General features: G+C 38.0%; 1 protein-coding gene across 3 annotated transcripts; it reads right to left on the minus strand.

The window, feature by feature from the left end:
- Positions 1-11,348: 11,348 nt before the first annotated feature.
- LOC306854775 (uncharacterized protein) lies at positions 11,349-17,830 on the minus strand. 3 transcript variants are annotated; one of them, XM_079393008.1, is made up of 3 exons: positions 17,776-17,830; positions 17,235-17,344; positions 11,349-12,314 (listed from the first exon to the last, which is right to left on the minus strand). In XM_079393008.1, the coding sequence occupies exons 2-3, from the start codon at positions 17,317-17,319 to the stop codon at positions 11,446-11,448; spliced, it is 954 nt and encodes a 317-aa protein (XP_079249134.1). In that variant the 5' UTR covers positions 17,320-17,344; positions 17,776-17,830; the 3' UTR covers positions 11,349-11,445. The 3 variants fall into 3 exon arrangements, with proteins under 3 accessions (XP_079249134.1, XP_079249133.1, XP_079249135.1); XM_079393007.1 differs by having other exon boundaries at positions 17,479-17,797; XM_079393009.1 differs by lacking the exons at positions 17,235-17,344; positions 17,776-17,830 and adding an exon at positions 15,665-16,107.
- Between the last annotated feature and the right edge of the window lie 2,609 nt (positions 17,831-20,439).

The raw sequence follows: 20,439 nt of genomic DNA on the forward strand, positions 1-20,439 counted from the left end.
AAAGCCCATGAAACATTTACAGAAAACCAAAAAGGTTTTATGTGGTAAAATATTTTGTCCAGTGATGCTCTGAAAATAACTACAATATGATCCTGTGTGAGATTCTGTCTGAAAGACAAAAGTGCAGAAACCACTTATATTTAGTGATAAACTAATAATTTTCTATAAAATGTTTGTCAACCAAATGAAACTTTTATTAGGACAACAGACACAGACAAAAACATGCAACAATCATGAAACTCAAAGATTGCCTTCTATCAACATTCGGTCAAGTTGAAATGTATTCTTATATTTCAATATGCATTTAAAATAGATGATTGAATGCCCTCCTCTGGTGAATTGTGTTTTTTTTTTATTATCTTACATTAGATTATTTTGCACTAATTCAATAAACTAATTATTCTGTACTTTTTTTTTTTTAAATACATGCAAATGCTCTATAATACTTTGTCTTGCCTTGGGTTAATTAGCTGTCTGCTCTGTTATCTCTTTCTCCATGTATCTTCTCTTCTGATATATATATATATATATATATATATATAAACAGTTTGGTTCCAAAACGCTATAAATCTGTTTGGATTAATTTGAGTAAAAAATGTTTTCTTTACCAAGAAAGTGGCAAGACGAAAACCACTAGGCCTATTTCTGTTTCAAACTTTGATTTATTATAAAAAATGATTAGTTTTTCCCCAAAATGCAATAAATCCATTGAATCAATATAAAAGTTATTTTTCATATTGAAACTGTTGAAAATACTCAACAAAGTTGATCTGCATATGACAGCATCTGAACTTGGTCAATAGCCTACTAATCTTATCCTAAACATAGCTAGGCTACAGTCAGCGATCGCTCTGTGTATTGAATGCCGCTCCACCTGAAAGCACATGAAGGAGATTTACTGCAGATTGCACAACCTGACATGATGTGCACGAAAATCACATGGATGCCGGGTGTATTCAAAGCGCCGCCATTACTGTCTACAGTGTGTGGAATGGTGCGCTGTGATTGGCTGAGCGGATTTATCGCATTCTGCAGAGAGACTGGCGTTTCAACCATGACAGAATAACATGGCGGATATCTCATTTGGCGTAAAATTAAAAATGGACTTTTCAATACCGACCAGATACAATAATGATTTTGGCGGAAACTCAATTTTTGGAAGTTTTGGAAGCAAACAGCATTTGAACAGGCTTCCTTGCACTATAATAAACAAGTACCCGAAGTACTTAATTACAGTAACGTGAGTAGTTGTAATTCGTTACCTCCACCACTGGGTCTAACAGGAGTGGAGTGACACAAGGGTGAGTATTAGGGCCTTTCGCACTGCTTTAGGTCCAGAACTAAAAGTACTGGGACGATTTTGCGTGAACTTTTTCCCAGTACCATTTAAAGGGTTGCATTCGCACCGACAGCGGGTACTAAGAAGTGATGTAATAAATGCTCTCAGTATGATACAATGTTTACAGTTTTTTAAATCATGGCGGGTGAGGGTGTTTTCATACGCGTTTAGCCAATCAGCGCACACTTACGTCACGGATAGTTCAAGGAAATCACTCACTGCTCATGATTAAATAGCTCGTATATCTTAAATAAGGATTGAACTTCAATTTATACTGGCAAATATCCAATGTTATTTTACTTTTGATTACTTTATTAAATTTCTGTACCTAAAAAGTAAAGTTACCATACCGAAACTGTGACACTAAAATCGTGATACAAACTGAACTGTGAATAATTTGAACCGTTAAACCCACAATATATATAAAAATAAATGTATAAATAAACATATTACAACTATTCAGTGTTTACAAACACTTGTTTATTTTATATATATGACGAGCAAGCATGCTGACAATTTTTGTGTGAATTTGTCTATTCAAGCTCAAAAAACAACTAAATATTTGCTCTCATTTTGGTCTTCTAGCTGTTTAATGTTTAGACTGGCATATCTTAAGTGAAATTGAAAGTGGTGTGTGGCCAAGTATGGTGACCCATACTCTGAATGTGTGCTCTGCATTTAACCCATCCAAGTGCAAGTTTCTGTGCCTTGCTCAAGGGTTTCACCTCAGTCGTGGTTTTGAAGGTGGAGAGAGCGTTGGTTATTCACTCCCCCCAACCGACAATGTGGGGGAGTTACCCAGAGACATGGGGCTGCATGTCTGGCCTTTGCGAGGGGTCACCTAGAGATCTTCTGGTCATCCATCCTCTGGCCAGACGAGTCTAAATTGTAGCTCTTTGGACATATAGATGTTGCAAATGTTTGCCCTGCTGAAAAATCCAGCATTGCTGGTCACCAGCATAAGGTATGTTTTACATGCTGGGACCAGCTAGGGATGCTGGTTGCTAGTTTGCTGGATCTCAGCAAGGTAAGCAGTTGTGCGTTTGGACCAGCATAAGGTATGTTTTGCAGGCTGGGACGCTGGTATGATCTCAGCAAGACCACAACAAAACTTGTGTATGTGTTACATATCCAAATAAATGTGCATATCCAAATAAAGTTTAATACATTTTTTAATAAAGAAAATCAGATGTTCCTATTTATGTTTACTAGGGTTGTGACGGTAAGGAAATTTCGCCCCCCAGTTCGCCATGGGGGGAGTTTTCCCTCACTTTTAAATAGTAGAAAAGCACCGTGCGCATTTTACTTTCACTTTCTAAATAGCGATTCGGCATCAATTCAAGCAACAACAAGATACACCGTCAAACTCACTTAGCCTATTTATAAATCATAGAACTTTTATTAACAAAACGAATAAAAATACACCATGCTAGGCTATACCTAATATAAAACAACAAATAACTTGCACAAAGTTTAAATGGGTATACAAAACTGAAAATATGTAAACAAACCAAAACAACCAAATAAATTAGAATTGCTACCGTTTATTATCAAAATGAATGAGAAAGCTTGGAGACGCAGCATACACCTTGATGTCAAAATAAAATAAATTACACAAACTGTATAATCAATTAGGTTAAATAAGAAACTAATGTTTAAAAAAAGTTTGATACATGATAGGCTAAATGAATAATAATGAATCTGTAATGCGACTGTCATTCAGCATGCTTTACCGCGTTCCTTTTTTAATTGCAGTGTCTGTTCTCTAACTGAACTATATGATTTGTATTAATATAAAAAATCAAAACAACGGTTAGGGACGTTGCTGCGGCGGGCAAGTGGCATAACAACGGTATCACTGCCAACATGTCTATCGCAGCAAGCCTAAAGTTTACACTGCAAAATCCCCATTGTTAAACAAACACTGCCCAGTTTTCATATGATCCTCATCTATAGACAGTAAATGTAACACTGAAGCAGTGTTGTAGACATTAGTGATGACACCTGCAGTTAACAAGCAGAATCACTGAAGATAAGTGGAACAACAGGAACAGAAAAAAGTGAAGAGGTGAGCAGAAACACAACAACTACTTACAGCCACAAAGTCTTAGATGAAATCAATATCTCACCAGAAGATGATTAAACAGCTGCAAAAACATAATTACCATATTCACTTATTGCAAACCATTTTGGGTTTACTTCTTTGATATGGTACATGCACAAAAGTTGCTAAAGCCAGTTACCATTATGGTGATTAGTGTTCATTTTAGTTGGGCACTTGGCCATTGAAGTCTTTAAAAACAACAACTTTCAGTTTTGAACTTTCATTATGAAGTTATTAACTGTCCCATTGAAAGAGCTCTTCTCATAACCCCGTTATCCAATGTACACAAGCTCTTTTTAACTTATTTATGCACAAATGTTATGAAACAGGAGACAAGTCCATTGATGCTTTGATACTTTTACCAGTGACATTGATTAATAATGTAATCATAACTTAAGCAATTAAAATTGTCAGTTCTACTTTCAGCAGAGGGAGCAAATAAAATGACAAAGTTATCATATAATTCAATAAATCATAAGCTTTATGTCATTAATTTGTTTCCAACCCTAATCAAACACACCTGAACCAGCTAATCAAGGTCTTGCTTGGTATAATTGAAACTTCAAGGCAACTCCAACTCCAGGAACAAGTTTCGTGACCCCCTGCAATAGATGCTGGATGCGTCACCAACTTTTTCTGTCTTCAGGAGCCGTCTGTTTGAAGTGCGTGTGAGAGACTGAGTGCTGTGGAAAGTGTGTGCCTCCGTGCTCGAGGTTTGTGACACTTGATCTACACGATCTACAGTATGCATCAAAAACACCCCCCTACTGTTTTTCCAAAAATAACTACAAGATAAAGTAAAGATAATTTTTATTGTAAGTATGGACTGCGTTGACAAGAGTGATGTAGAAGTATTCACCATGACACTTCACCATGACACAAAAAAAACATTTCACAGTAAATGATCTCATTTTCAGCAGTAAAAGAAGTGTTTTAAAGCTTGTTGTTTTATAGAAAATCACAGTGAGAACAGTAGGGCCTGTAGATGGGGAGTATATGTCATTTAAGAAAAATATAATTATATTTAGAATGACAATTTTTTTTCCCTCTAACATAGTGTGTGTGGGGTAAAACGCCTATTTTTCAAATAGGCTATTATAATTTTGTAATTTATAATTATTGAATACATTTTTAATTATAAGCTAAAAATGCCTTTACTCTGGTTTTGCTGTAAATGTATAAATCAAATGAATAAATATATTTTGAGCAAAACGTACTCGCACATATTTGAAAATGAAGATATTTCATGATATAGTTAACCTGTTTGGGACAAGCATGATGAGCACACCACTCCCCACCCCCACCTTCACTCGTGCCCCTCACAAATAATGAGTGCATGATGCCCCTGTTTACAAAAATAATCAAATCTAACAATTGTTTTTCATTTATCTGAATACAGATATTCAGAGCACCGAAAAAATAATAATTCAGCATTTAATTGATTTGCTATTTAGTTGACTTTGATCTTTTGGCTGGAACTGTATTTGTATGGACAGATAATATTGCCTTTATGATGTTTAACGTTCATAATGGCACTGAAGATGTCCTGATGTTTATCGTAGATCACAGTGGTGTTGTCTTTGTGTTGATGATGTTCTGCATTGGAGCTGAAACCCGTCCCGAGTACTGCGTTGTCTCCACAAATCCATCTACTCCGGACAGACGAATTACTTAATAATAATAAAATTATTAGTAAAATAAAAAAAGTTCAGTATCAACATGAAATATTTGCTATGCCTACAAATGAAAAAGGTTGAAATGGGCAGTATTTTCAATACGTTAAAAAATCAAAACAACCATAATAATTACATTTACCCTAGTAAAAAGAAATCTGTTTAACCTTTTTTTAATTAAGATTTATTTATGGGCTTTTTATGCCTTTATTTGTAAAGGACAGTGTAGAGTACACGAAAGCATTGGGTGAAGAGAGAGCGGAGCGAGATCAGCAAAGGACCACGAACTGGGATTCGAACTCGGGTCACAGTGAGCGCAGTTGCACTATATATCAGCGCACTAACCGCAAGGCATATCACAAAAGACTTACTAATAAAAAATATATATATAATTAAACTTTATTTGGATTACTACTTATGCATAATGCACATTTCTTAATAAGACCATTTCTAAAAGACTAAAGTGTGTTTAAATGTCACTACTGATAAGGATTACGATGATCTTTGAATAATACCAGTCTTCACATGCAAAATATTTAAAGTGTACCTGAAGTACATTTGCAATAGTCCCACTTTAGCCGCTGGTTTCACAGACAAGGCTTAAGCTAGTCCCAGACTAAAATGCATGTTTGAGCTGTCTCAACTGACAATATCTAGCTCTGACATCTCTTAAAATATGTCAGTGTCATTGTTCTGTGTCACCTTATTGTTTTCTTCATTTTTGTAAAAGTTGCGTAAATATCTTAATTTAACTAAGTCCTAGTCCTGGCTTGAGCTGAGCTCCGGGCCTAGGACAATCAAATATACTTTCTACTGTCTTTAGTTGGACCTCAGCACTACTTAGATGCATTAAGTACAAATTTAGTATACCAAAAGTACAATTACAGGGTATTTTTATTAAGTACCTAAAAATTGAAATGTATTTGTAATATACTTAACAGGAAATAAATTTCAGTATATTTATTTTTCACTAGGTTAAGAATTAAATAAAAACATGTCACTTTTATGACACTTTTGCAATAAAGTCTCATTTGTTCACATTAGCTGGAGTGGTCTAGGAATGAAAAATATATTTGAGCTGCATGTATTAACCTTTGTTAGGGTTTATTCATGCTAATTCACCATGCACTAGATAATGCTGGCACAATTTTTAATTTGAATATGTATTAGTAAATGTTGAAATTACCATCAAGATTTATAAATGTTGTGGAAGTACTGATCAATGTTCAGAGCGCATTTAAACAGCCACAATTAGATAAAACTTTGATAAAACTAGAGAGAAATTGTTAGATGTCCATATTTTTAGAAGCAGCCATTAAAGAGACAAATGTTTCTCACCTGTCTGACCAACATCCTGCAAACATTCACTGAATATCACAGGAGCCGCAATCACAGGAGCCGCAATCACAGGCTTCACAATCACAGGGGCCGCAATCACAGGGGTCACAATCACATGAGCCACCATCACCAGAGCCACCATCACCAGAGCCACCATCACCGGAGCCACAATAACAAGGGCCACAGTCACAGGGGACGAAATGACAGTAGCCGCAATCACAGGAGCCACACTCTTTTGAAGGCCCTTCAGGCGTCTTCTCCTCAGTCCTTTGCTTAGGTTTAGGACTTTGGGTTATTGTATGACAATGACATTGGCATTTGTTATTGCAATTCTTCCTGCAGTTTTTACATCCTTCTTTGCTGTTCTCGAAATCCATGGCTTGTCTAGGAGGTTGAAGTGATCTGTTTGAACAGGCGAGCTGATTTGAAAACAAAAGCCTCAAATCTTACAGCAGATCTTGTATCTTGAGTGAATCAGGATGTGGTCTGCATGCAAGGTCTCTCAGGACTGCACTGAGTATGTGCAGAAGGCGTCTCATACACAAATGTTGTTGTAAAAACAAGTCACAGAGTTCATTTTCCTTGCAGGATTAATATTTTATTCTGATATGTTTTAGAAGCTTAGGAAATGTTCTTTTAAGGACGAATTGTACCAAGCTCCAAGCCTGGTGGAAGTTAGTGTGTTGAAACAGTGTATGCAGATTGAGGAAACAAGAACTACTGTAGATAGTTGGTTTTAAATATTACATTTAACCCTTGAAACTTGAGCAACAAGCTGAGCTAATCAAACATTCAAGTTTCACTCTTGCTCAGTAACAGAAGAGGCAAACGATATCAAGTTAACTGTATTCTGCACAAAATGCTTGAATGACAGCATAGCATCAAAGATAACACCAAGATTTTTTAGTTTGCTTTGAAACTCCAAAGCAACACCATCAACAGACAAAGTAAGAGAACCAGCATTTTGCAGTTGATGGGGAGAGCCGAGGAGCATAACTTCAGTTTCGGAGCTATTTAAAGACAAAAAATTATTAGACATCCAATTCTTGATCTAAGTGATACAGTTAGAAAGATGCACAACGTCCACATGTTGACCTAGTCTTGAATGAATATAAATCTGCGTATCATCACCATAAAAGTGTTAAGGTCAAGAGATCTTAGTAGTTAGCCAAGTGAGTAACTATGCATACTAAAAGTAATGGAGCCAATACTGACCCCTGTGGGACACCAGAATGAACAGGACCAACCTTGGGTCTATAGACACCCATAAAAACAAATTGACTGCAGTCAGTAAGATAGGACCTAAACCAGCCAAGAATTGTCTCGGACAAACCAAATTCAGTTTTTGTTTTTTTCAATTAAGTGTTTATTTCAGTTGGGCCACAACCACAACCTCTAAGGTTTTAGCCAGGAATGGAAAATTTGAAAGAATGTTCACATCAAAGTTTTTAAAACAGTTTTAAAGCTTTTTTTAAAACGGGAGTGACAGCAGCAGTTTTAAGTTCTACTAACACCACACCAGTTTACAAAGAGTCATTTATTATAGCAAGAACTGAGGGACATAAAGAACCAACGCGATATTTAACCTCTTAAGACCCTGCGTCCTCATATGAGGCCATTATATTTTTGTGAATGTCTCTGAGACTATACAAGCCACAGTTTTAAGTCTGGATGTCCTGTTTTCAGAGATACCAAATGATTGGATGTTTCACCATGACTACTCCCTCTCCTTGTTCTTCAAAAATGTCTGAAATTAATTTAGTGACACTGGAAATATGATCATATTTTGTAGTTATCATTGAAATCGTGTGTCATAAATCAACATCTCGGGAAAATGTTATGGGGTTTCAAATCAAAATATGACCTTCTGTTATGAAACAGGATGTTGATTTCATACATGTCCTCATATGAGGACACCGGGACTAAAATCATGTTTATTACGCATTTTGGGAGACATAACAAAGGAATAGGGAAAGAAATTATATTTCAATATTCTATGAAATATTATATATTATTATGAAAATCTGGTCAACTATTACCATTATTACACTTCTTTTTTCATTACATGTAGCCCCAAAAATACATTAATATGCAAATTAGATTTAGTTTATAGATACATTGTACATCATGAGAAAACCAGTTTATGGCCATTTTACACACATTATATTGAATCATTCGGTTATAACATAGTTGGGAATCATCCAACAGTAATATTAAAAAAAAAAGTATATGAATGGTGGTTGAAATAGTGCTGCTTGAACTCAACCAATCAGCATGTTCAGCGCCCAAGTCCCACCACCTTTGAAACAGTACTACCTCACGAGCAGGGACTTTCTGAGGGGTAAATTACCCCTCAGAAAGTCCCAGTTTACCCCTCAGGAAGTGCCTGCTCGTGAGGTAGTACTGTTTCAAAGGTGACGCACTACACTCCCAAGTTAACGGAGCTCAGCATAGCGAAACAGGGCCAGGGCTCACACTAACTGATATCATGCCTACACAGGACGGACACGGATGATTTTATTTTACACATGTGAAAGCAGCTTTAGAATCCAATCTTTTTGTGTTCCATATACTTGCTGATCTTTTTTCCCATCATTTCCACACATTTGATAAAGGATAAAAGAAAAAACACATTACATTTCTTATACCCATATAGCTGTATAATGTGTGTGAAACTACAGCTCAAAAAAGATCAAAATCTACTCAATCATCCTCAATTTCCTCGCTTTCAAAATCTCCACTGCGGAGCCATTGGTTGTGGTACAAGAAAACCAAAGCTCGGAGATACTGGTTAGCAGGGATTATGTGCTTTACCATCTGCGCCACTGGAACTGTTGGTTCACAGTAGCTTTTCATAATCTTGACAGTCCCTATCACACGTTGGTGAGCGAAATTATCATTGACTTAGCCATTAAAGCACTCTCAAAAACTCCCATTAATCACTGAAGTTGCTTACATTGTGAAATTAATATCTTGCTTACATCGTACGCACTTCTGCACTGCATTTGGTTGATTCAGTAAATTAGCTCAGGTCAGAATAATCATATTTTCTGTCAGACAGAATCATGCCTGTTGATGTTAGCCTAACGTTGACTGAACTAATGTTAACATACAGTGGGGATCGAAAGTTTGGGAACCCCTTGCAGAATCTGTGAAAATGTGGATAATTTTACCAAAATAAGAGAGATCATACAAAATGCATGTTATTTTTTATTTAGTACTGTCCTGAGTAAGATATTTTCCATAAAAGATGTTTACATATAGTCCACAAGACAAAAAAATAGCTGAAATTATTAAAATAACCACATTCAAAAGTTTGGGAACCCTTGGTTCTTAATACTGTGTGTGGTTACCTGGATGATCTACGACTGTTTTTTTGTTTTGTGATGGTTGTTCATGAGTCCCTTGTTTGTTCTGAACAGTTAAACTGAGCACTGTTCTTCAGAAAAATCCTCCAGGTCCTGCAGATTCCTCAGTTTTCCAGCATCTTTTGCATATTTGAACCCTTTCCAGCAGTAACTGTATGATTTTGAGATCCATCTTTTCACACTGAGGATGATTGAGGGACTCAAACACAACAATTAAAAAAGGTTCAAACATTCACTGATGCTCCTGAAGGAAACACGATGCATTAAGAGCCGGGGGTGAAAACTTTTTGAATTTGAAGATCAAGGTAAATTGTACTTCATTTGTCGCGTCAGAAGGGCAGTACTAAATGGAAAAATATGATATTTCAACAAAATAAGAAAAATTTGGACATCTTCATCCTGTTCAAAAGTTTTCACCCCCCGGCTCTTAATGCATCGTGTTTCCTTCAGGAGCATCAGTGAATGTTTGAACCTTTTTTAATTGTTGTGTTTGAGTCCCTCAATCATCCTCAGCGTGAAAAGGTGGATCTCAAAATCATACAGTTACTGCTGGAAAGGGTTCAAATATGCAAAAGATGCTGGAAAACTGAAGATTCTGCAGGACCTGGAGGATTTTTCTGAAGAACAGTGCTCAGTTTACGTGGAAAAGGTCACGGTTGACTTAGGTGGAAGTACCGAGTCAGTGTTTACAAATGTGCGGAAGGAGGACCATATACACATATTCAAATGTCTTTGTGTCAGTTTATGGTTTAAAATGCCCATTTCGTTTTAATATTAAAAATCCTACTGACTCAGTACTTCCGCCTAAGTCAACCGTGACCTTTTCAACTTAATCTGCCGTGCCATCTGCAGATGCCAACTAAATCTCTATCATGCCAAGAGGAAGCCATATGTGAACATGGTCCAGAAGCATCGTGTCCTGTGGGATAAGGCTCATTTAAAATGGACTGTTTCAAAGTGGAAAAGTGTTCTATGGTCAGACGAGTCCAAATTTGACATTCTTGTTGGAAATCACGGACGCCGTGTCCTCTGGGCTAAAGAGGAGGAGACCTTCCAGCGTGTCATCATCTTTCAGTTCAAAGCTGGCATCTATGATGGTATGGGGGTGCATAAGTGCATACGGTATGGGCAGCTTGCATGTTTTGGAGGGCATCATGAATGCTGAAAGGTATATAAAGATTTTAGAGCAACATGTGCTCCCCTCCAGACGATGTCTATTTCAGCAGGACAATGCAAAACCACATACTGCAGCTTTTACAACAGCATGGCTTCGTAGTAGAAGAGTGCTGAATTGGCCTGCCTGCAGTCCAGATCTTTCACCTACAGAGAACATTTGGCGCATCATTAAACGGAAAATACATCAAAGATGACCACAAACTTTTCAGCAGCTGGAAACCTATATCAGGCAAGAATAGGACAAAATTCCAACAACAAAACTCCAGAAACTCATAACCTCGATGTCCAGATGTTTTGAAAAGAAGAGGAGATGGTAAACATGCCCCCATCCCAACTATTTTGAGACCAATACAAATTTTATTTCACAATTTGCCATTCTCCAGACTGAATGCGTCGATGATTTTTGAAATTGCTATATTTTGTAAACCTCTTGCCACTGAGGAAACACTAGACTTCCTTTCCAGAATGAATTAGTAGATGACGTTTCAGGTCTCTCTGATATGTGAAACTCTCATTACACTCGAGACACGTGTAAGGCCTCTCTCCTGTGTGAACTCTCATGTGAGTCTGAAAGTTTCCAATAAATCTGAAGCTCTTTACACACTGAGGGCAGGTGAAAGGCTTCTCTCCAGTGTGAATTCTCATGTGAACGCCAAGGTTTGTATTGTTTGAGCAAGTCTTCCCACATTGAAGGCACATGTAAGGTTTCTCTCCAGTGTGGGTTATCACATGATTCTTAAGGTCTTTGCTGTCTGAGAAACTCATTCCACACTGATGACACATAAAACTGCTCTCTTTTAAGTGAAGCTTCACATGCTTTTTAAGGGTTACCTTATGTCGGAAGCTCCTTCTACACTGATCACACGTAAATGGCGTCTCACCCGTGTGACTGTTCATGTGATACTTAAGGTTTAGTTTTGTTGTAAAACTCCTTCCACACAGTTCACAGGTGTAAGGCTTCTCTCCAGTGTGCACTCTCATGTGCCTGTTAAAGCTTCCTTGCTGGGTGAAACAGTTTCCACACTGAGGGCACGAGTAGGGCTTTTCTCTAGTATGAATGCTCATGTGGCCTTTAAGGGTTCCTTTCTTATTGAAACACTTTCCACACTGCTGGCAAGTGTAAGGCTTCTCTCCAGTGTGAATGTCAATGTGGAGTTTCAGGTTTCCTTTTGTAGAGAAACACTTTCCGCACTGTTGGCATGTGAAATTACTTTTTTGTGAGGAAGTCGTTTCAGATTTTTCTGCAGTTGAGATATCATGATCCTTTTCTTCCATTTCATCCAGTACTTCACTCTCCTCTTTCAGTGGAATCAAGTCTAAGGTGAAAAGAGGCAAAGACAAGTTAACCCTTGTTTAATGGGCACAAACCAACAGACATGCATATATGCTGAATCAAGTACCCACAAAGCTACTGAAAAAGCTGTAATCTGTAATTTGAGAACCTCTTGTCAATATTGCTATCGCTTTGCTTTCTTTAGGACATTCAGAAATCTTGAAAAAAAAAAAAATCTAATCTTTCAACAACAGACTAACACATTCTCTTAGATAGCTTATTTTGCCATTTGTGGACAAGAATTGGTACAGTTCATGTCCTATCTATCTGACTGCTACCACATCGCCTGTGTAAATGAAGAGACATCTCATCAAATACAAGTATGGAGTGCTGCAGGGTTCAGTATTAGGTCCTCTGCTTTTTTCGTATATGCTTCCCGTGAAAGATATTTTAATTAGATTTCACTGCTATGCTGATGATAGTCAGTTCTATATTTGCTTACTACCTGAAGAAACGACATAACTTAAAAGTTAGCGGTTTTCCTGTATTGGCAAGACAAAAGACCAGGGCTGCGTTTCCCGATAACGGTGTCTCTTAAGCCGGGCTCACACTGTGCGATTTTTAATAGTCTTTTGCGATTGTTGCTTGTCACACTGTACGAACATGATCCCCATGTCAGACTGTAGGATCTCAGTTGTCTTAATGTCAGACTGTACGACAGTCAAGACGCGATAAAAACGGACGTACTCAAGAAGACTTGTCCGGAGTTTTACGTCATCAATACGTGACCCGCGTTCTCTCGCTATAATGGTAGCTAGCAAACAACAGCAACGTGTAGCGTTAGTTTTATTAATTACATGCCTTGATGTAAAAAAAAAAAAAAAAAACGAAAAAGACGACGTGTGTGGAGCAAGTCATGGCTGGGCAGAAGAGGACTTTATGGACTTCCAGTTCTACAGAGCGAACTTGAGGTAATTTTGTTATTCGAGTTTAAACATCCTGCCCCTTAATAAATAAACTTTAAATAAACTTTACGTTGTACATATATCGTTTTTTACAAATAATGAATGGTTTGAAGTTGTCGCGCTAATTGCGTCATCAAGTTCAGTGCTCCTATTGGTTCTTGGTTTGACGGTCGTCGTAGGAGATGTCACACTGCAGGAAACTTGAGGAAAGTGTCTGAAATCTTCTGACACTGCCAGAATTTAATCGGAGGAAAAAATTGATCGCAACGGCCATTAATCGGCTGTCGGTGAACATGTCAAACCAGCGATCTAGACAACCGATTTTAGCCTAGGATTATAGGAATCTTTTAGGATGTTAGGATTTTCAAAATTTGTCTCAGACGAACAAATCGTGGCCAAAATCGCACAGTGTGAGCCGGGCTTTAGCGCGCTACGAAGACTCTAAAGGTACACCTTCACTAGGGGTATACCTTTCCTAGGTGTGTTCCCCGAACTATACTTTAGGATGTTGCTTAAGGTAAACCTTCTTACGTGCGACGTTAGCAGACGCTGTCTATGGCAGTGGTGCTGAATAGGTTGATATCGATGGCTCGAGAATCGATTGTTCACTATATACAGGAGCTCCTAGCGTTATAGAGTAGGTAAATTATTGAGAAAGCAATGTTGATTATAAAAAAGCTTTAGAAATAGTAGAAATTGCATTTATCGGGGCTCACTGCATTTATAAAATAATCCAAATTGCAAACTAAATGCAACCTTATATATATATATTTCGGGGCTTAGGGGGTAGCTCCGTTGAGTTTGTCTTGACAAAGTTGGACCAACAAGATGTAAAAGCTGCTGAATTTGCTCCCGTGGCAGGAGAATTTTTTGTAGCATTTTATCTTCTGACATGGAAGCCAGGGGACTTAAGTTTTCTTTTATGAAATAGTGCACATACACTTACTGGCTCTGCGGACGCAGCCGTCTTTGATTTAGGAAAATTATTCGCTGTCTCGCTGCCATATATTTTGACCAAACCCCCATTGCATCCCCCCATCCCTTTAAATACACTCCTAATTATGTGCTTCCTAATGGTTTGCCAGCCGATGTGCCTTTGTATATTATGGAAAAACTAACAACCATCAGTAAAATGACATATTTATTTTTTACATAAAAACACTTAAATTAATTGAACACTGGGTGTATTACAACTTTAGATTTGTAATATTTATGTGGTTCTGCACTTTGTCTTGCCACAGAATTACAATCGTATTGACTGAAATGTGAAGAAGCTTTTTGCACAGTGGTGGCCACTAGCGGAGTGAACTGTGAACAGTGCTAAGGTATAGCTAAGAGTGGTTCAGACCAACCTTACGAAAGAATGACTTGCAAAAGGTATACTTTACTGAGAACGTTTCGGGAAACACGTATTAACGATAAGGTACAACTTAAGAACGACGTAGCGTTAAGAAGGTTTCGGGAAACGCAGCCCAAATATCTCCACACATCTTGATCTCCATGGATGAATGTAGTTTATTTTTTTTCTACAGTTAAGAACCTGGTTGTTGCATTGAGAGCAATCAGTTCTTTGATGATAATATTTTCAATATCTATAGAACAGCATTCCTCCACATTGTCAACAAACGGTCAAAATGTTGACAACGAAAGCTCTAGATGGTTTAAAATGTAAAGGCTAGAGCACCGACCACCAGCATAACTTTTAATGAAACCACTCAATATGGATTTTTAAAGACATAAGGGTCAATCGATGTCAAACCAACTCTGGTTTAAATGTTTGATTTTGTTAATATTTTTTCTGAAGAAGGACAAACATAAACAGTGATGAAATCCAAAATATTAAATGTCATGTCAAGTATTTGCTGAATAATAATATTTTGTTGAGGAGAGTCAAAACGACTAATTAAAAGTGGGGTAAATTGACTTTAGAATGATGGCAGCATCATTATTTTATTTTTACAAAGAGATTGATAAATGAATGAGTTGATGAATTAAGCACCGCTTGGAATGGATTGGTAAAAACAGTGGTGGTGGCACAGTGGATAAGACACATGCCTTTGGTGTGAGAGACCCGGGTTCGAATCCACTGTGAGACACCAATGTGTCCCTGAGCAAGACACTTAACCCCCTAGTTGCTCCAGAGGCGTGCGACCTCTGACATATATAGCAATTGTAAGTCGCTTTGGATAAAAGCGTCAGCTAAATGAATAAATGTAAATGTAAAAAGGTCCAGATTCAGCCACTCCATAAATTGGCAATATTCCTGTGGCCAAAATTCAACCAGCTGCGGATGTTCTGTGAAACTGAGAGAGATGCCATCCTTCAAGATGCAAAGAGTTGGATCAGACTTTGAATTGGAGTGGGAGAATGTCGCCCAGGGTGATGATGACACAGCTGTGGATGAGGTCCAAATATACCTCAACCTTACCCCCAGCAAGGAATATGACGATGGAGATTTGCTGGGTTGGTGGAGTCAACATGAGAAGACCATTCCTTTGTTGTCAAGACTCGCCCGTCATGTGTTGAGCATACCTGCCAGCAGCAGTAGCAGCGAACGCATTTTCAGCACAGCAGGGAGGACGCTGGAGGAGAGGAGGACATCTTTGAAGCCTTCAACTGTGGATGCTATTATTTTTCTTCATAACGCGCGTGAATACACAGTGAATGATGACCGCGTACATGCCTACAGTTCAATGGATTTATTATTATTTTTTATTATTTAATGTTAGTCAGTTGGCGAAAAGTTCTTTGAAACATTGTTCTTCATTTACTTAACATCAAAGAAAGGTATAGGCCATAAATCTTTATTTACCCATTTGCGGCTGGATCAGGTAGCTTGGCTATATTCTCTACTGCATGGTTATGCTTCTCAATGGACAGTCTGTTTTGATATTTGTGGGCATGATTGTCGGTGGTGGTAGTTATGTTTGAGGCCTATAATAAAAGTTTACCTCTTAGTTGCGTGTGTGTGTGTGTTTGTGAATAGCAGAGACTTAGAGAGCTTAAAGTGATATTGATGTTGGTCTTGGGTCGGCATGAATGTGTTCGGGGGAGATATTTGAATTATTTATTAATAAACTAGTGTTTTCTAAGTCGGTGTCGCAAGGATGAAGTTGCAGATCCCGACTTGCCATCTCCTCACTAGACGTGCCTTTATTATGATTATGATTAAAAAAAAAAAAAGATGGGCTCGGGTCGGTAATTCTGATAAGCTGTCGGACACGGGCCGGGCTAGGGCCTGAGCGTCTCGGGCTAGGGCCTATATTTTAGGCCTGTGCAGGGGTCTAGCCTATAGACCTTTTTCATGGCATGCGAAATTAATTAGAGAGGATGCTCCGAACTTCCGGTCCAAACAAGCAATGGCAACATTAGTTCACGGTGGCAGCACGATCAAGACTATTTAACAAAGACTGTAAACAACTTAACTCTGTCTGTTCCTCATCCTACGAAGTTGACCAGCGCCACCTCCTGGATTGATGATATGAAACAATGGCCAGCAGTCACATATTCAGTTACCTTGCTTTGTCTGAGGGTGTAGATGGTGAGGAGCTTTGAAATTATCGAATGCATTATCTACACAGTAATGAAATTGGAGAAATTCTTTGTAATAAACATGAGCAGTTCACATTACTGGAAGCGGAGGTTGAGCCGAGTCAGGCAATAAATAAACCCAATCACATTGCATTGGTTATGTTACAAAATAGTGGAACCAGCTGGATCCCAATTTATATTGGTTTCTCGCTTGCGCAAACCACATACATTCTTGTATGTACTTTTCCAGGTATTTAAAGCACTTTGTGTGATCCATTTGTTTCTGAAATAATATTAAAATAGTGTCCTCTTAGCTATGTTCAGTTTTGCAAAGAACTGTATTTGTGTAATATTTAGAAATTGAGCCTCATCTTCACAGAGAAAATGTGCTAAACGTACATCTCTTGTATAGTGCGGTTACATCTTTCAGCAACACAATATTATTTTGGCAACAAATGAAAACCAACCTGTTTGTTCCTCAGTATCTTCTGGTTTCACACCGATTGCATCTTCAATCATAATGTCTTCACTCTCCTCTTTAATAAACGCCATCTTTTCTTTCTGTGTTTGGGACACTCTGTCACGATTAAGATGACAATAATTAACAGAAATAAAATATAATTCCAAACTAAATCTCAATCAGCTCCTAGTTCAGTTATAGTTTATCATGCATTTATTCATTTCCAGTTGGTTTGTTAAAGTTGTCATTACATGTGTTTGTTGTTGTATTTCCAGGGTTTTGAGCAGCAGAGGTCGTCAGTGTGCAGTGAATGAAACACTGAATCATTTGGTTCAATTCACTCTGTTTCTCCATCTCTGACTGAAGGGGTGTTTACTATAAACTGATTCAGGATATTAATGAGACTCTCTGTAACTCCTCTGTGGATGCGCTTTACTCGCACAAGTAAGGCTTAAACATGCATTGCAATGTTACATGCCATAATAATTAAGCAACACTTGTAAAATCAAACGTAGCCCGCACGGGGAGCATTGATTTAAACCACAAACCTGTCTTCAGCCGAATCACAACAGATGCAGCAGCCTTATGACGTCACAGCGCCACGCCAAAATAAAAGTCCCGCTCGTCTTCATTAATGTTTATAGAATAAAATACATACAAATAATAGATGAAATGAATTCATCTGATGCATTAGTCAATATGCTAAAGAGTGTAATGTTTGAGCGAATGTTAAAAGGCGTGTATGATAAGCAGAGAACAAGTAGATTTCACTTTATTTCCACATTTTTATAGCCATAAACTGATAAAGCAAATAGCAATAAAATACTAATGATTAAATAGCCAAAAGCCATTAAAAAAGCTTATGTTTGAGGGTTGAAGCCAAACTCTGCTGGAATATTTATATATTTTAGTAATTGTTTTATACAATAATAACATTAAAATACTAGGTCTCACTTTATATTCTTTACTGGAATCGAGTCTTTACTATGTATGTACATCTAATCAATCAATCAATTAGTGTAGGAAACTGAAGGGAAGGCCAGGAGACTGGTGTCTGCACTGCAGCCATCAAAAGTCTGAATAAGGCAGTGATACATAGTACATTTTAAGCCCTGTCTTGGTATTAAGATGCGTTTTGGTCGATTGGATCACAAGTGGACAATGGAGACACATACCCGTTTACACCTGACGTTTTAATCTGCCCACTTTCGACCACTTCTGACAATACTCCCCATGGCTATACATCAGTGAAAACAAAATTGGATGTATTGCATGTCGAAATGTAAAACGAATGTGTACAAACAAAAAAGGTGTTCAAGTGGCAGAGGAGTGGGCTTTAGGGAGGGTCCAAGCAATGAGGAAAAAAATATACAAACACTGCGACAGTCAGGCTCATCAGAGGGCTCTAGAAATTGAAGCCCAGAAAGAAAAAGAGATCCTCCCCACACTAACAGAGAAGGTAAACGATGCTCTTGTCAGAGAAACAGCCAACAGTCTAAGAACAGCCTACTTTGTGGCAAAAGAAAGATTAGCGTTCAGTAAAATGAGCGAGATTATGCTACAAGAGATCAGTGGAGGCCCTTTACACCGATCAGATCATACATGTATCGCCATCATTGAACACATTGCCACTAAAATGAGAAAGTCAATGATATCTGCATTGAAGTCCAATGATTCTTTTGTGAGTTTGACTGTTGATGAAAGCAGTAACTTTGGCAAAAGCTATTTAATAATTTACTTGAGAGCAGATGTGACAGGCAGAGATGACATTGAAAACATTTTCCTTGATCTTGTAGAGCTAGATAAGGGAACAACAGCAGAGGCATTGTATCAAGCTCTTAAGAACACAGCAGGTTTGGACAATGAATATTTAAAATCGCACCTGATCAGCATTGCCACAGATGGAGCATCAGTCACGACAGGAAGAGAGAGTGGACTGATTGCAAAGTTGAGAAAAGACTTCCCTTCATTGAAGAGTATTCATTGTCTTGCACACAAGCTAGAGTTGGCAGTGCACGATGCATGCAAGTCTGTAACTGGATGTAACCACTTTGAAATCTTCATTTCAAAGTTGTATACGTTTTACCACTCCAAAAAATGCCAGACTGCTCCATGATGCTGCCACTCGTGTTAACATCTCACTGCTGAAGATTGGGCAAATTTTCTCCATTCACTGGGTTGCCAGCAGTTTCAGCACTGTCAGAGCTGTTTGGCAGGACTTTTGGTATTTTGCAAGGTATTTTGCATATGTAATTCGATTGGGTGTTGATGCAAAATATGTTTTTGCCAGCATATTCCCCATTTCTTAATCTGATTGAGGAATTTTTCTTAGCATGGTGGTGGAGATTGCATGAGCGCGCACACCAAAACCTCCTAGAAGTAATGCTGGATGCCTGTGGAGATTATTTCTGAAACCCTGTTGTAAAGTATTTGATAGCACTGTTTTGAACCCTCAAGTGTGTAAAAACAATCATGTAGTCTGTTGCTGTTTGGACCGTTGGGTGTGAGATTTTAAAAGAGCATGTGAAGATTTGAGAAAATGGTGAGTTGTTTCCATAACTATGTCTAAGCAATTGAGAAAAACTGTAATGTAATGAAGAGAAAAGAAGAGACTCCATAACATCTGATTGTTACTGTTTTATCATGCAGCTCAGAACATTACGAGTTGAATCTCTCTACAATCTGTTGCATGATTCATCAACACAGTTTCACTGATGATTTATAATTAGCAGTAAACCCAGGATAGAGGTGCTGAGTGAATGTGGTCTGGACTGAGTGGATGAGGCTCATTGTGTCAGAGACACTGTAGAAGGACAGAGTTCCTGCACTGTGATCCACAAACACTCCTATTCTACTGCTGATGGGCTTTACATTGAAAAGAGTCACCATGTTATTGTGTCTGAATGAGTAACCGGAGCAAAAGCAGATCAAACTCCAGGACTGATCATTATGTCCAAACACACACTCATTACCCCGTCCCTTCCTGCTGATGCTCTTATATGACACCGATATACACACATTACCATATTTACCTCCTCTCCACTCAATCTCCCAGTAACAGCGACCACACACACTCTCTCTACACAACACCTGAAACACATCAAATCTGTCTGGATGATCAGGATACGACTGCTCTGTTTTAGTGTAAGTAAACACTAAAACTTTGTTTCTCTCAGACACACAGAGATGTTTATTCACTGTGTTCAGATCCA

This window comes from Barbus barbus (assembly GCF_936440315.1).
Source record: "Barbus barbus genome assembly, chromosome: 3".
NCBI classification, from domain to species: Eukaryota; Metazoa; Chordata; class Actinopteri; order Cypriniformes; family Cyprinidae; genus Barbus; species Barbus barbus.

What these genes read in the sequence shown, in the direction of transcription:
- LOC306854775 (XM_079393008.1), bottom strand. Translation starts at nt 17,319, where the DNA reads ATGGCGTTTATTAAAGAGGAGAGTGAAGACATTATGATTGAAGATGCA. An exon ending in AGATACTGAGGAACAAACAG is followed by an intron (nt 12,315 to 17,234) that starts GTTGGTTTTCAT and finishes TTTTCACCTTAG; the next exon opens with ACTTGATTCCACTGAAAGAG.